Source organism: Cucumis melo, chromosome 9, assembly GCF_025177605.1.
Source record: "Cucumis melo cultivar AY chromosome 9, USDA_Cmelo_AY_1.0, whole genome shotgun sequence".
Lineage (NCBI taxonomy): Eukaryota > Viridiplantae > Streptophyta > Magnoliopsida > Cucurbitales > Cucurbitaceae > Cucumis > Cucumis melo.
In genome coordinates, this window is record NC_066865.1 from 4,496,855 (window position 1) to 4,512,772 (window position 15,918).

At 28.4% G+C, this 15,918-nt stretch overlaps 1 protein-coding gene across 2 annotated transcripts; it reads right to left on the minus strand.

Moving 5' to 3' along the window:
• On the minus strand, window positions 1-2,592 carry LOC103498114 (uncharacterized). Of its 2 annotated transcripts, none has more exons than XM_008460601.3 (2): window positions 1,900-2,592; window positions 1-1,454 (listed from the first exon to the last, which is right to left on the minus strand). In XM_008460601.3, exons 1-2 carry the CDS (start codon window positions 1,960-1,962, stop codon window positions 354-356), a joined length of 1,164 nt encoding a protein of 387 aa, XP_008458823.1. In that variant the 5' UTR covers window positions 1,963-2,592; the 3' UTR covers window positions 1-353. The 2 variants fall into 2 exon arrangements, with proteins under 2 accessions (XP_008458823.1, XP_008458825.1); XM_008460603.2 differs by having other exon boundaries at window positions 1-1,451; window positions 1,900-2,590.
• Between the last annotated feature and the right edge of the window lie 13,326 nt (window positions 2,593-15,918).

Genomic DNA, 15,918 nt, shown 5'->3' on the forward strand with positions numbered 1-15,918 from the left:
TCTAAGAACATTAACTTTTCTTTTCATCGACACAAAAACTATGGAAAAAGAATAAATGAGTACTGTGACAAATGTTCTAAGATCAATACAAAGAGATGGTGGAAATTACAGTGTTACCTAAACAATGCCTGTAAGAGAAGCTTGGGAAATTTGATTCAACTTTGAAGAAAGCCAATAGCAATTACAATCAGGTTCCTCAGCTGCAACAAATATGAAGTTTTGTCTCCGCCCTCAGTTCCCATCATTTCAGCCTCAACTTCATTGGACACAAACCTTTAACCTCCAGAATAGGGATCTCTTTATGTTCAACATTTACAAAGCCATTTCATTTCTATCTTGTTCTTTTTCATAATTTAGCCACTTTCTCTTCTGCAGTTACCTGGTAACAAGTATTTATACTTCTCAGCGTTGTTTAGCAGGAACGAAGGGAGATGAACGGCTGAGTAAGACTGGGGGATTGGTCCCATCTTCCCAATTATCTCCCGAAACGTGTATTCTTCTGGAAGCATGTCGAATAGGTCTGCTCCTTTGCATATTATATCCTGAATTCTGTCAGGGTTCAAGTAATGAGAAAATCTGACTCTGTCATAATGGCTGTACGCTTTCATCTTGAATATGAACTCGCTGATATGTCGGAAGCAAAAGCTACAATGCCACCCTGAATCCGATAAGATTACATCGGATTGACGATAATGAGCATACCGTGTTTTACCATGCTTGTATTGATGGACAGAAGCTCTCCAACTGTTGTCATCTGCATAAAACTCAAAGGAGTAAAGGTAGTTCCTTAATCGAAGGTGGAGTATTGGTGGAACATCATCGCACCACCTCAAGAGGTTTATAGTGTGAGCGCTTGGGATCTCGTCGACATCAGACATGATCAACAAGTCATCATCCTGTATCCCAGCAATCCTAAGAAGCTGATCTAGAGCCAATCTTTGATATGCCTCTTCAACAAATGGATTCTCTCCTTTCTTAAATCTTCCCCCTATCATCCCATAAGTCAACCGTGACTCGACAAAGCTAAACTGTTCCCGATTGTTTGCAAAAACCAACGGCTTCTGCAAACCAGTGAACGTCGAGTTTGATTCGAGAAGCACAAACTGAGTCATATAAGGATAAAGTTCATTCCATCTGACAGTCAGGATGTCAACTTCATTACTAAACAGAACAGCATCAAAGACTCTTCTTGGCGATTCGCGCATTGTCCAACCATGAAGCTTACAGAGAGACTCCATTGATACATTTTCATGATAGTAATGAGGGATTTCATGAAATGGCTTTGGAGGAGACTCCCAAATAGGTCTAAGGAAATAAGAAATCTTCTGGCCATGAAGATATATGAATAAAATCAAGAGTGGAACAGCTACAAAGAGAGAAATTAATGTCTTCAAATCCCAACCTCGAAGAATACATCGAAATCTAGACAAGCTGAAAGCACCTCGAGGCCCCTGCTACAAAACATTGAAGAACATAATCAACGATCAAACAACACGTCGATCCAACAAATTCAAGGCAAGCAAATTCATTTCCAGATGCAAATGATAAGTGGGAACGATGGAAAAACGTTAAAAAAAAAAAAAAAAAAACCGAAATGATTCTTTTACTAAGCTGAAATTAGAAACCCAGAAAAGGAAATTTAGCTATAAATTGAAAAGGACGGCAAAATTCGATTGAAAACCAAATCAATGCACACTTCGAATCAAAATATTCTGCTGATAAGCATAACCATCATTACACCATTGCAGAAAATAACTGTACCTTCCTCGTCATTAATGAGTATTTCAATCAAAAGGGTTTGATCCAAAAAAGTCGAAGACAACATATACGGAAAAAGAAACAACAAACAAATAGAGAAAAATAGAGAAAATAGAGAGAGATTGAAAACAACAGACTAACCTGGCCACAAACGTCTTCACAGATATCATCTGTCTTCTTAGAACTGTAATACCCATCAGACATGATGAAGAAAATAGTAGGAAAATGTCCGAAAATGCCGGAAAATTCCAGAAAATTCTCTCGAAAAATCAGATCCTAGAGACTCAGATCAAAAATCCCCACAAAAGGGGCGGAAGCAGAACAAAAATGGGAAATGGGTTTAATTTAAACGCTCTGTTTCATCGTGGAAATATCGCAAATTGTAGCCGTTTGTGGGCTTTTTTAATGGCTAGCCGCTGTTTAAACAAAACCAAACTCTCAATTACAGAATTCCGGAGGAGAAAGAGAGATGACTGAAAGAAGGATACAGAAATGGTGCTTAACCTCAAAATTATTTATTTATTTATTTATGTTTTTATTTTATTTTATCTTATTTTATTTTATCTCAATTTAGCTTCACTGAATAATCCCAAAAATTTAGAAAACTTTTCAACAAAATGGAATTTATTGTGTGCGGCATGCTCACACTCATCTCTTCCTCCTCACAATTTCTTCATCTTCCCTACCGTTGGATTCGAATCAGCTGCTGATCTAATCGAGGGCCAGCTAAGGGGATGTTTAGAGACCAATTATAGTTCTCGACAACGTATACAAAGGAACCGTTATGTTTTTTTCTCCCCTCATCCCCCTTTTAAGAGTTTGAATTTTAGCTCAAATTTTGTATCATACAAATTATATCCATAAATATTACAATTATATAGCTTCTTGCCAAATTTTGACTAAGAAAACCACTTAATAAATTATAGAATAGGAGAGAAGTTAGAAGTCTAAATTAGTAAAAAAAATTATAGAATAAAAAAAAGTTAAAAGTTTAAGTTATATACGAAGTGTATTTTCATATAATTTGAGATGGAATTTATTTTAATCCCACACAAGCTAGAATCAAAATCTCATATTATTTTATCTTGATTTTTTTGTTTTTGTTTTATTCTATTGTACTAAAATCCACTCATCAACTATATCAATTTAAATGTTAAACTAAAAATTTTATTAATTTAAATCTCATCATGAGTATAACAATTCATACGTTTTTTTAGATTTCGTTTTTTCTATATCACTTTAAATTCTTAATTTTTCATAACTCAATCAACTTCCTCTATAATCTTAATCTCATCAAATTAAATATAGGGTTAGTTTATTGCAAGTTTTATCATATATATATATATATATGATCTTTTTTCTAATTGACCACTAATTCTAACGAAAAATAAAAAAAGAACGAATGTAAAAGTCCACAATTACATTTTTTTTTTAAAATTACATAGACATGTGCAATTTTCTAAAATAAATTATAGTAAAAAAGTGAAGATTGATCCTCTTGATTAAGTGTATATCTTATACCATCTGAAATATATCCGTATTTGGTTTGAATTAACTTGCCTAAGTAGAAATATTACTTTTACCACAATTTATATTGTCGTGAGAGAATCAAATCTTCTGACTTTAAAAATCAATACTTGTTAAATGAGTTATACTCACTTGTGAAATTATAGATAATAAAATTAAAATACATAATCTATCTTAAAAAAAAAAAAAAGTGAAGAAAACGAAAGCAGGAAATAAAAAGAGAATAAAAATGGTTAATTGACAGATCAATAATGATTGGGTTAAAGTTGAAATAGGTCCAACATGTGTACATAGCTTCCTCTCAACTTAAATCATAAATAGGAAGAGGAGGAAGATAAAAGTATATCTTCCTATTCCTCAATTATTAAAAAAAAAAAGATACAAACAAATTTCCCCTCACAATTTATTTAGAGATATAATAACATTTTTAATAAAATAAATCCGATAAAGGAAAATTTTGTTATATTTATAAATATTTTCAACAATTTTATTATTTAAAACAATTTTTTTAAAATAGTATTATATGATTTTATAAGTTGCCATTTTTAATTTTGTGATATTCAAAATACATGTACATGTAATTTTGCCTTTGAAAAGATAATTTGAATGTATTTGAACTTCGAAAGAGTGTTTAACGAATCGACAAGTCATTGAAAACTTTAAAAGAGTTTAATATCTTACAAAGTGTTTCAAATTAATTAATTATATTATATATAAAATTGATTATTGTGTTAATAAAATTCTAAACTTATAATTTCGTGTCTAATAGGTTAACATTTTTTAGCTAATAAATTTGAAGATTTTTTAAAAATAAAAAAAAATTATTTACTCCCGGAAAACAATTCAGTAATGTGTAAGTATATTATCAAATTTTTTATTTTGACAATTTTTCTAAATTTTTTTAAGGCTTTTGGATGACGTTAAAATTTTAAAATTATTGCTTAGTATACATAATTTAAAATTTAGAGGTAAAAATAAACACAAATATAAATTTTCATATATTACCCATTTAACCAAAGAAAGCTAAACGAAACAATAGGTAAAGAATATGCTCCGTCGGAGAAAAAGAGAATAGAGAATATGCGTCTGATGATATAAAATAATAAATACAAAAAATAAATTAGAATCTTTTTCTAAATTTTTTGAAATTTTTGTATTATTTTCTTTGTCGTTTTAATTTTTTTAATTTTATTTTTAATGTATCATTACACCAAACTTTTAAAATGGATATTTTCAAGTATAACAAAATGAATGGACTTATTTATAAATATATCAAAAATTTAAATGTTATCAGATTATATACTAGTGAAAATTTAAAGATGTCTATCTAAATTTAACGCGGCCTATTATCGGTAATGAAAAGTAAAAATTTACTTGAAATCTAAATAAACTGCTAAATTTTGTTATATTTTCTCTAACTTTCGAAATTAAATTTGTGTGTTGATTAAACTTTTAGAAATTTTAAGGGGACCAATACATACATACACGTGGCTCCATTGTTTTGTTGAGTACAATAAATTTGAGGATAGAGATTTAAATCTCCAACTATAAGTAGTAGATATAATGTAATCATTGGACTATGTTGATGATATTGTTATAGATGGATGGGTTTTAAATATAAGTTTGGGTGATAAAAGAGTGCTATATAACATTTATATCAAATGCACTCCATCTTCATGGGAGGATTGAAATAAAACCTTCCTAATCCAATCCTATGAACAAAAATGTATTAATATTAAAGGATAATTTGAGCATAGGTCAATTGAGATATATACCTAATAACAATAAACAATGTAGTGTGAAATAGGACTTTATATTACAATAGCATATATATATATATAGTCTTCTAACGTCTATGTGATAAAACTCAAGCTCTCCATTTAAAGAATTAAAATAACATCTGCCCAATTAAATTATTAAAAGTAATTCTTTATTACATCAGTTTCAGTACTTTCTACCTTCATCAACCTCATGCCTATTTTTTTGTTACATTTTTCTATTGATTCCACCATTTTTTAATCTATTTTTATTATAATTAATTGTTGAGGGTTACTTCAAATAAGGCCTGAACCCTATGAGTAGGTGGTTCGACTGCAAAGAAATCTGGGAGGCGACGTGTAGAAACATACGTCCAAAAGAAGAAAGTCAGAGTCTCAAGTTTTGAGTCAACTAATTGAGTAGATGATCATATACATACTAATAAAAAAGTAATTGAGTGACTCTCGATCTGACGCACCGTAACCTCAAACTATACCATGAGAAGTTACATGTAACTAAGGCGAGTGTTAAAGAAAAGGCATTATAAATAGCTCCAATTTGACAACTCCAAAAGGGACATGTAAGTAAAATTTTCAAATAAGAGCCTCGACATTATTTTTGTGCTTAACAAAAAATGTACATTTTTTGTACTAACTTAAACATCAGAATACGTGGGAGGCTTAATACCACACCAATGTAAGGAAAACTCATACAAGTTAATTTAGAAGGTTAGACTAAAAGTAGATTCAAAGACAAGCTTATGGAAGACTCATGACAATTATAAAGCTATAAACAAGTTGGACTTTAGTTTCTGACTTGACCTAAATCAAGTTGTGTACAAACAATATTCGACTCAACCCAAACTAACTTCCCTCAGGTTAGGCCGTTAACTAAGTACACTATATTGACTCACAACTTCTTCTTCTTTTTCTTCTATCTTCATCTTTTTCACTATCTTCTTCTACAAAGATGGAAGGTTTAGAGAGTTGCGAGTGAGAGATGAAGGGTTTAAGAGAGAGAGTGTGAGGCTAGGAGAAAGAGAGAGAAAAGGGGGTGGCGACTAGGTAAACTAGAAACTAAAAAGAAAATCCTAATCTTTTTTTTTTTATATATATATATAATTTGGTTCGAGTAAATAAAAAATCAAACCAAATTTGTTTCATTTTATGATAAAATTGACCCAATCGAATTTTACACCCTTAACAACAATGATGAAGAACACGTAAATCTTTCTCGCCAACCATAATTATTTCTCTAAACCTCTCTGTATACACTTTGATTAATATCTTGTTGATTTACTAATATTTTATGTTTTGACAAAATAAAATCAGCCATTAAAATGAAAGCAGTAAAGTTATAATAACAAAATTTAATAATAAGGAAGTATGAAAAGAAGCACAATATTATTGGCATAGAATATTGTGAAAGCAAAAGAGAAACGTGAAACTTGTCTTTCTCATCTTTAGTGTTAGTGTTAACACGTTCGAATCTCAATTAAAACTAATTTCTTTTAATTTGCCTTTTTAAGTAACTTTTTCTTATTATATCTTCTTAATTTAAATGTAACTTAAATATTGTTTCGGATATCGCCCTTCTTTATATTTGGTTCTTCTCGGTATTTGAATTCCACATGGTTCTAATTTCTTTTTCTAATTATATTATTCAAAACTAATTTATTCTTTAAATCTACATCTTTTTTTATTATTAAAATTAATTTTATTGATTAATAAATTATTATAATCATGTGAACAAAAGGTAATTTTAACCCATTTTAAAATTTGAAATTTTTATTTTAAATCGCATCGCTTCATTTATAAAAATGTTTACAAAAATATCGAAATAATTGAACCTATTTATCATAGACTAATTTTTACTATAAATAGATTATGATATATTTTTATATTTTTGTTCATTTTTCTATATTTTAAAATATCTCTTTAAAAATTCAAACGTTTAGTTTATTAGAAATTAAGTCTACTACCTAGTCCTTTGAGCCTCATTTATTATAATAAAATTCAAGTATGGCAAAACAAATTAAGCTAAACAAATGCAAAAATATAAACCATCAAATAAATCTTGAAAATTCATGATTTTAACAAAAAAAAAAAAAAAAGATCAAGCTCCAATGTTGTTGTTCTTTGAAACCTTATTAGGAGAAAATTTATCGAGATAACCAAAAAGCTAAGAATTATAGAGATAGAATGTTTAAATACGAAAGTATAACCTAGAATGACTAACTTAAAAGACTTAATTAGAGATCCATATTCGACCATGACCAACTTAAGGACTAAAGGCTGACTCAAAATAGTCCTGTATGAGTCAATCTAGTTTGATGAAGCATAAAAGAGATCATTCTAATCCAAGTAAGCAATTGAGCTAAAGTTTACGGTAGATTAGATTCTCAAGGGATGTTTCATAACAGAACATTGAGAAACATATGGGCAAACACTTAACTTAAAAGGTCATTTATTATCAACTTAAGTTGCACAGATGTAATTGCCTTCCTAAGTAGTAGGTTAACGAGAGAGTTTTTTTCGAAAATACGTAGTGAGATTGATAGCATATAAGTAGTAGGTTAACGAGGGAGTTTTTTCGAAAATACGTAGTCATTTTGAGCATAAGTATTAGGTTAGTTAATCTAAACTCATTTTAGTTATGCTAAAAACTATATACTTATTGACTTCCCAAGCAGTGGTTTAATTGTTAGTGGTTTAATTGTTTCAAGAGTTACAAAGAGTGCAATGAAAAGCTAAATTTTTAGTCGGTCAATAGAGGTAGCACAAGTCATTCATGAAAGTTGTGCTAAAAACCAGTTACATATTTGTCATGTAACTTTACAAAACTAGAAGTTAGAGTGTACTTTGTTGAATACCACATCAGTTTTTATTACTCTTTATTTTACAAGACATTGATACGATTTTTCTCTAAAAAATACAAACGTGCGGTTGATCAACTTTTCATTATGTCAACATCATTAGTTTTGTGTAAAAATCACATTATAAACATTTCGATGGATGGATTTCAAATGAAAGTCTAATTAAGAGGGTGCAAATTTAGTTTTACATTCCAATGGTTGTAGGTCCAAGTTCTTGCCAATGCAATTTCTTGCATTGTCAAAACACTTTTTTTTGGGTCGTGAGGAGTAAAAAATCTTGTAATGAAATTCTAAACTAATGGCGAGTTTTTAATTTAATTTGATTGATTGCTTTTATTACAGAAAAAGCTTTGAGCAACTTATTTGAGAACATGTTTCGTATAGTATTGATTTTTTCGTAGGATTGGTTTGTTATATGTTGATACATGTAGTGCATATTTGTTGGATATATTGCAACATATTAGGATATTCAATGTGAAAGTCAATAGATTTTGCGAGTATATTTTCCCTTATCCGTTAACAGATTTTGTTGATTTTGTGACATACTAACTTTTCACTTAGTGAGATGATTTAGCTACCATTCTATTATTATAATTGTCATTTATTCACAAATAAGTATATCATTGCAATTGTTTGACTTTATATATTTAAAAAAATATATATTTTTACGGGAACACTTTCTTCGCCTCCACAAGACGTAAGTGATATTGCATTGAATTGAGTTACTAAAACTCTATATTATTAAAATTGTTGTATGATCAAAATCATGTGAAATTTCGTTTCATTTTATTTAAAAAGACACTTATTCAAGGTTAAGCTAAAGATTGCAATATTTACCAAAGTTAGAGTTGTATATTTCGATTTGTAATATGATGAAGTCGAAAGTTCTTGTGTAAAAATTGACACACACATTGCCAAAGTTTATGGTAAGAAACTTTGATATTTTTCCTTTTCTTAACATTATAACTATTACGTAATAGAAAACATTAACTTGGCAATAATATTGTTATCATTATTATTTAAGTAATATATAAAGCTATAGATGTGAGAATGTCAATTTTCTTTCTAAACAAAAGAGATGGGAGCGCAGATTTGAATTTTCGAACTAAAATAAAACAAGCTTAATTTAAGATATTTTAACGACAATTTAATTTATGGAACCGTATTTTTTTAAAACAACAATTAAAAATTAGAGAATTTGAATCCCGTACCTTTAAAATGAGAAGTAGTAGTATCATCGTCCTAATCATAATGCTCAATGAATATTTGTTCATAAAAACTTCAAAAATAAATAAATAAATAAAAGTATGTGATTTCTTGTTTGACAGCTAAGTCCACATGGTTTTGGGCCTTTGGCAGTTGTGTGGATATTGGTATCTAATTCCAAGCACTCATCCTTTGACTCCTGTACTTTACATTTCCTTCTCACATTTCTCATCTTTAAATTTAATTTCTACCTATTTTGTATTTGAACACTATTTCTATAATATCAAATTAGGATCCAATTGATAATAATCGTATTTAAACGTTTGAAGCAAAGAATAAAATTGTGAATAAGTCGTAGAACTCATGGTGTAAGGTGTAAGTAACTTGATGTTTTTTAGTCGTGTAGGAACCACAAACTATTTAGACCAAAACTCCCTACTCAATGAAGTTCACTAGTCTATTAAACTCATTGCTCCAAACATCTCTGAAGAAAAAAATAAACGTTAAATGAACCTTAAAATCAGAGGTGGATCCACGTGGAACAAGGGAGTAGTGATTCAAATTAGTTATGTATATAACTTGCTCAAATAATTTTATATAACAAGCTTGTAATTTAATATTACTTAATTTTAATGTTATGTTAGTGTATTTTATATTTATTCAAATATTAAATTACGTACTAGTTTAATCTCTAAATTTTAAGTTTAAGAACGATATCCTTCTATATTCAATTGTCGTATTCTTTCGTAAGTCACAACATGTATTGCTAAAGATGTTAGGTAGTTTTCATTTTCACCTTCCATTTAAAATAATTAATTTTATATTTCTTTAATCATTCGAAATACCATCATCAACAATGATTCAACCGCAAATTTAATAATATGTAAAAACTAATAAGATTTGGAATATTATAAGACTTCTGAACATAATCTAACTAAAGGAAGGACCAATTTCCACTCAATATTTATATTTATATATATATTTTTTCTTTAAACTTCAAGTAACTAACATTTTATTATTAGTCACGTTCGATATAGATAAAGATGTAAAACCTAAAAATTATTTAATAAACCAAAATCAACTTGGTTTATAAATAATTGATACACGACTTTCCATTTTAGTTGTTCTATATGGTTGATCTTCCATGTTCTTAATTGTTATAATTAAAAAAATTATTTAATGAGTTATGTTAAAAATTATATTAACGCCTTCCTTTTTTTTCATACTTAAAAAGTAAACTTCACCAGACCATAACCAATGTATTTTCTTTTCTTTTTTTCTCTTATGTAGAATAAAACACTGTTTTTTTCAAAGGTATTACAATAAAAATGTGAGGGGAAAGAATCAAACCTCTCATTTTAATTTTTAAGATTGATAATACAACCACACGTCAGTTGAGATGGTTAAGTTACATTCATGTCAACAAAACACTGTTTTATTACTTTTAACCTATTTCTCTTGATTGGTTTGAATTCGATAATCGAGCGTTGCACCTTTATTTTATTATTATTTTTTCAAAGTAACAACCATACCATCTTACACCATTTTTTTGAAATAATAAAAAAACTAATAACCTTTTTAGATTCTAGATACGTAGATAGATATTCATGAGCATATGAAAAGAAAAAAATATCCAATTTTACTATTATTTTAAAAAATTCCAACGGTAATATGAACGCAGTTCAACTGATATAATGCTTGTATTATGGATTTCGATGGGTCTAATTTTGCTTTTATATTATAGTTATGTAGCGGTTTTAGAAATACAAATATGACTAAGTCATATAAACACCCATGTGACGTTGTATTAATGATGTATGTATGAAATTATTAGCTTACTTCTATTTTAAAAGGCTTCAATAATATATCTCATTTAATTATCAATATAGACAACCATATAAACTTGTCAAATACGTGGAGTCATTGTCTACTTGTCTCAATTAAATGAAACCATATATAAGTTGATATTTTGTGGAAATATAGTGAAAAATGAAACAACTTTTTTTTTCTTTCTTTTTTATGCTCATCAAAGTTGACTTGTAAACACCCCCACAATATACAAGTATACAACCTTTAAAGTCTTTAAAACTATAAAGTATATTTGAATTGATTATTTAACTAAACTATATATATATTGTTTATATATATATATATATATATTTATTAAATTAAAAAAAAATGTTGTAAATGTAACCGTCAGATTCAAAATATTAGCATATATAACATCATTTTAACGACAGACTTTCTAAAAACTATCATGGTTTACGTCTATCGATGAAATGGTAGATTATATCATTGGTATACTTTGTTATATTTCTAATTTTTTTTTAAATTATTGTAATTCTACTCTTAGTTATTATTTCTAAAATTTGTTATTTAGTACCATACTTTATACCAATAATTAATAAATGAACAAAAGAAACAACTAAATACAAAATATATTATCAAAATGAGTTCAACTAAATGATATTAGTATTACGTTCATTCATAAAGGTCAGATGGTCAAATCTCAACTATAACTTAAAAAAGCGTAAAATTCATCACCTTAATTAATAAAGGAAGTTTTAAAAAACATAATATTTATAAGTATTAAATGTAATGGATATAGATGCATATGTTATAATAATACAAGATGTCACTTATCAAAAATTTCTTTATCAACGACTAATTTTAATAAACATAGTAATCAATATATATAATAGGTCAAAAAGAGAACCCTTTCTGAAGAAGAAAAAAGGGAATGAGTACAAAGAAAGAATTGAGAGGGCAATATGAGTTTGGAATTGAATCATTAAATGGGGTGAAGGGGATTTGAGAGAGAAATTTAGAATAAACCAAATAGTATCTAAGATTATACTTTCTAATGACCACAAATATTTCAACTTTAGAATCTTGGATATCCATAATTATGCGATGAATAATATGCAAGTGGAGATATAAGATTATCGATAACTTATTTTTTTTAGGTACAATAATTGTAGGGATGAGATTTGAACTTCGAATCTCTAAGTATGGGCCAATTAATTATGGCTGATCAAAATTTACTTTAGCTATTTTATATTATCGGATCTATATATTCTCCTCTTACAATGTTTTCGTTATAATCAAGGGCGTCTTGCATATAGAGATGTCCATGGGACGGGGAGTGGTCGGGATGTCATTCCCCATCCCATTCCTACTCCGCATTTCATTCCCTGCCTCCAAAAAATTCCTACGGGATTTCACCGCAAGAAATTTGCAAGAAAATTTTGTCCATTATTATTATTACTTAAAAAAAAAACCAATTAATTTAAATCATTAAGATAGAAAAATTCTAAATAAATAATTAAATCTAACATTACGTCACTTGTTATCATTAGTTTTATATCACAATTTGAATTTAAAGATAATTAGTCAAAGTTTGACCTAAGAAACTAATCAACTTTTTATTTGAAAGAAATGAACCTAAATCAAATTATTCACGTGTATTTAAATTTAAAAGTTGAATTTAAACACACTCATTATCTTGACCAATAAGCAATCAAAAGCAATCAAACTTGAAATTTAAAATGTATTATTTATATAATAATAACGACATAACCTTTCATATCCGTTTACCTCACGAGATGTTTTTTTGCCCACTCCATCCCTCATTTCCCGCCTAATCGAGGAATTCTCGCCCCATTCAAGGCAGGTCCCATGAAAAAATTGGACATCTTTACTTGCATATATAACAAAATAAGGCTAAAGTATTGTAAAAATAGCAAAACTTCAAACTAATTGTAAATATAGCAAAATTTACCTTCAATCCATAGAAAATGAAATCCCATTAAAGGCATGGAAATTTATTGGTGATATGAAATTTCTCATTTTTGAAGTCTATCCGTAATGGACCAAGCTCAATCAAAATATAAAATCTATAATCAGTTAGATTGTTTTTTCAAAACTAATCGCAAAGGTAGAAAAATTTGCCTTCAATGATAGAAAATGTTCCAGAAGACCACCGTAGGGCACAAAATTTATTTTAATATAGTAAAATTGATAAACTTCATTAATAGAAAGTCTATCATTGATACCACACTATCATTGACAAATTTCTATCAACGATATTTGTATAACTATTATATAATTCTATCAAGGAATCATAGTAGTTTATAATGGTGACACATTGTCACCTATATATTTTTATATCGTCAATATGATTCTATCAAAGAAATATAATAGTTTATTATAAATGATAGCACACTGTCAATGATAGACCTCTGTATCACCAATGTTTACCGGTAACTCAGTTATAACATACTATCGATGATAAAGATCTAACAACGATAGACTTTTATAATCGATAAACTTCTACTAGTGAAAACTATTATCTTGATTCACTAATGACAAAAATTGATAAACAATGGTTATATCACTAATATAAACGTATCAATGATAGACTTTATCATTGGTAAGTTTTTATTAGTGGTAGAAGTATATCCTTAAAACCATATTAGAGTGATCCACGATTTGGTTGAGTTTCAACAATTGATAGAAATTAGTCTGGATAGCAAATGGTAACATGCACAGCGGAAAAAGATGGAAAATCTTACTCTAATTGCATCTAACCTAGTTAGAAGATTAACATGCAAATTACCCTAATTAAAACAAAATTAGGGTTAAGGAAGTCATACTTTTGTAGCTTCCCGAAATCTCGAAATCTCCTCCCGAACTCAAACCGAACCATCACTAGAGTTGACCCACTATACTTCGGACTTAGAACTGGGTTGTGGGACCCGTTCAATGAAGGAAATTTGAGAAAGATATGGAATTTGAAGGTTAAAAATAAGATTGAGATTTATTTATTTTTGGAGAAAAAAATCAATTAGAGAATTACAAATTCAAAGCACTCAAAAGTTCATGAATTGAAACGAGCACATTCACCATATTTAATGTCCAAAATCTTACATAAAAAGAAAACAAAATATCAATCAAATTATATTTAGGGGGTTTTAAAAAATATAGCAAACTGACAAAATATTTACAGTGTATAGAATAATTTTGAAAACGGAAAAAGCTCACAGACCCATAATGAAAAATACCAAAAATACCCCAGTCAATCCGCGATTAATCGGTTATAGAGAGCATATAATTCTTCTTTTAAATGATCATGATATGTAATTGTATAGATGATACTCGATTGTGTAGGAAATGATACATGATCATGTAGGTAGTATCAACACTAGCCATGTGCGTGCATGTAATTCTTCTTCTAAATGATCATGATATACGATTGTGTAGGAATGATACATGATCGCGTAGTTCATGTTACACGATTATTAGTTCATGATAAACAATGGTTTTAAAAAAGCCCCAGTAAACAATCATGTGCAGTTCATGATAAACGATGACTTTGAAAAGTTCTAGTAAGCGATTGTACAGATCATGATACACAATCGTGTAGTTCATGATAAACAATGACTTTGAAAAGCCTTATGGTAAACGATTATGTAGTTTACTCTATCCACGACATATTGAAAAATAATAATAGAAGATTGCTAATTGATTGAAAATAAAGATAATAATAGCAGAAGTATAATGAAAAAGAATAATAATAATAATTGTAGAATAAAAATCGTGATTTCAAAAAAATATAACAGAAAAATTGCAGAAGAAAAAGAGAAGAAGAACACCGTCGGTGACCCCACTATGAAGAAGATGGAAAGGAAGAAGCAAGAAATCGGAACCGCGCGAAAATAATAGTAATAACTATAGAATAGTGATCATGATTTTAAAAAAAGATATAAAAAAATTGTACAAAAAGAAGAGAAGGAAAACAGCACCAGTGACCACTGCCGTAAAAAAGATAGAAAAGAAGAAGAAAGAAATCAGAGATGCGAAATTCAAAAGCGATTAACCTCAGATATTTAAAAAAAAAGGACCAGTTTAATATAGCTTTTTTATTCTGTTATACAAACGTTAAATTTTGAAATTACCCATACATTTATCTAATGCTCACTTCTTTATCAAATCTATAAAATCAATACACTACAAATCTCAAATTCTTGAGCTCTAGATGACTTTTATGTTCTTCCTTGTAAGAATTTCCTCCTCCTCTCTCTCTATTTCTTGAATTAGAAGTCAAAACTTTTCCTTCCAATATTTTGAAGATATATTTTTTCAATTTAGCACAACGAAGGAAAAAAGTTAAGGTTTTTTTTTTTGCTTTTTAATTTTTGTACTCACGAGTGTTTTGGATAAATTTATACACTTCGAATAATCTCACGGTCCCACGAAACAAGCAACCTAACCTTACAACAATAGAATATCAAAAAAAAAAAAAAAAAACTCGTAGAAAATTAATTTATAGTAATTAAACACACGTAGAAGAACTTTGTGGAGAGAAAATGTTTATTGTTTTAAGTTTTTGTTAAAATTTCTTTCGTGCCATTGATTGTTTCTTTGTCTTTTTTGTAAGAATGGAATCCAACTTTTTATGGATGGCATGGGAGCTTTGTTATATTTGAATTTCCAAAGTTTGATTGTAACGATTTGCAACAAGAAAGAACTGGTTAGTGATATTGATTAGACGAATATTGAAAAAATAATTTATAAGACTTGACAATTATGCTATGTTTTTCATTTATTTGGAAAACACTTTTCTTCCTTTTCCTTTTACTTTCATCGAGGTAATAATTTGGTTTCTAAATTTTAGTTTGTAACGATTTAATCTTTGTAAACCATTTAGTTATAAACTTTAATATATATTAATTTAGTGTTTGTACTTCTAAATTTGTAATAATTTAATCTTTAAGATAAAAAAAAATCATTAA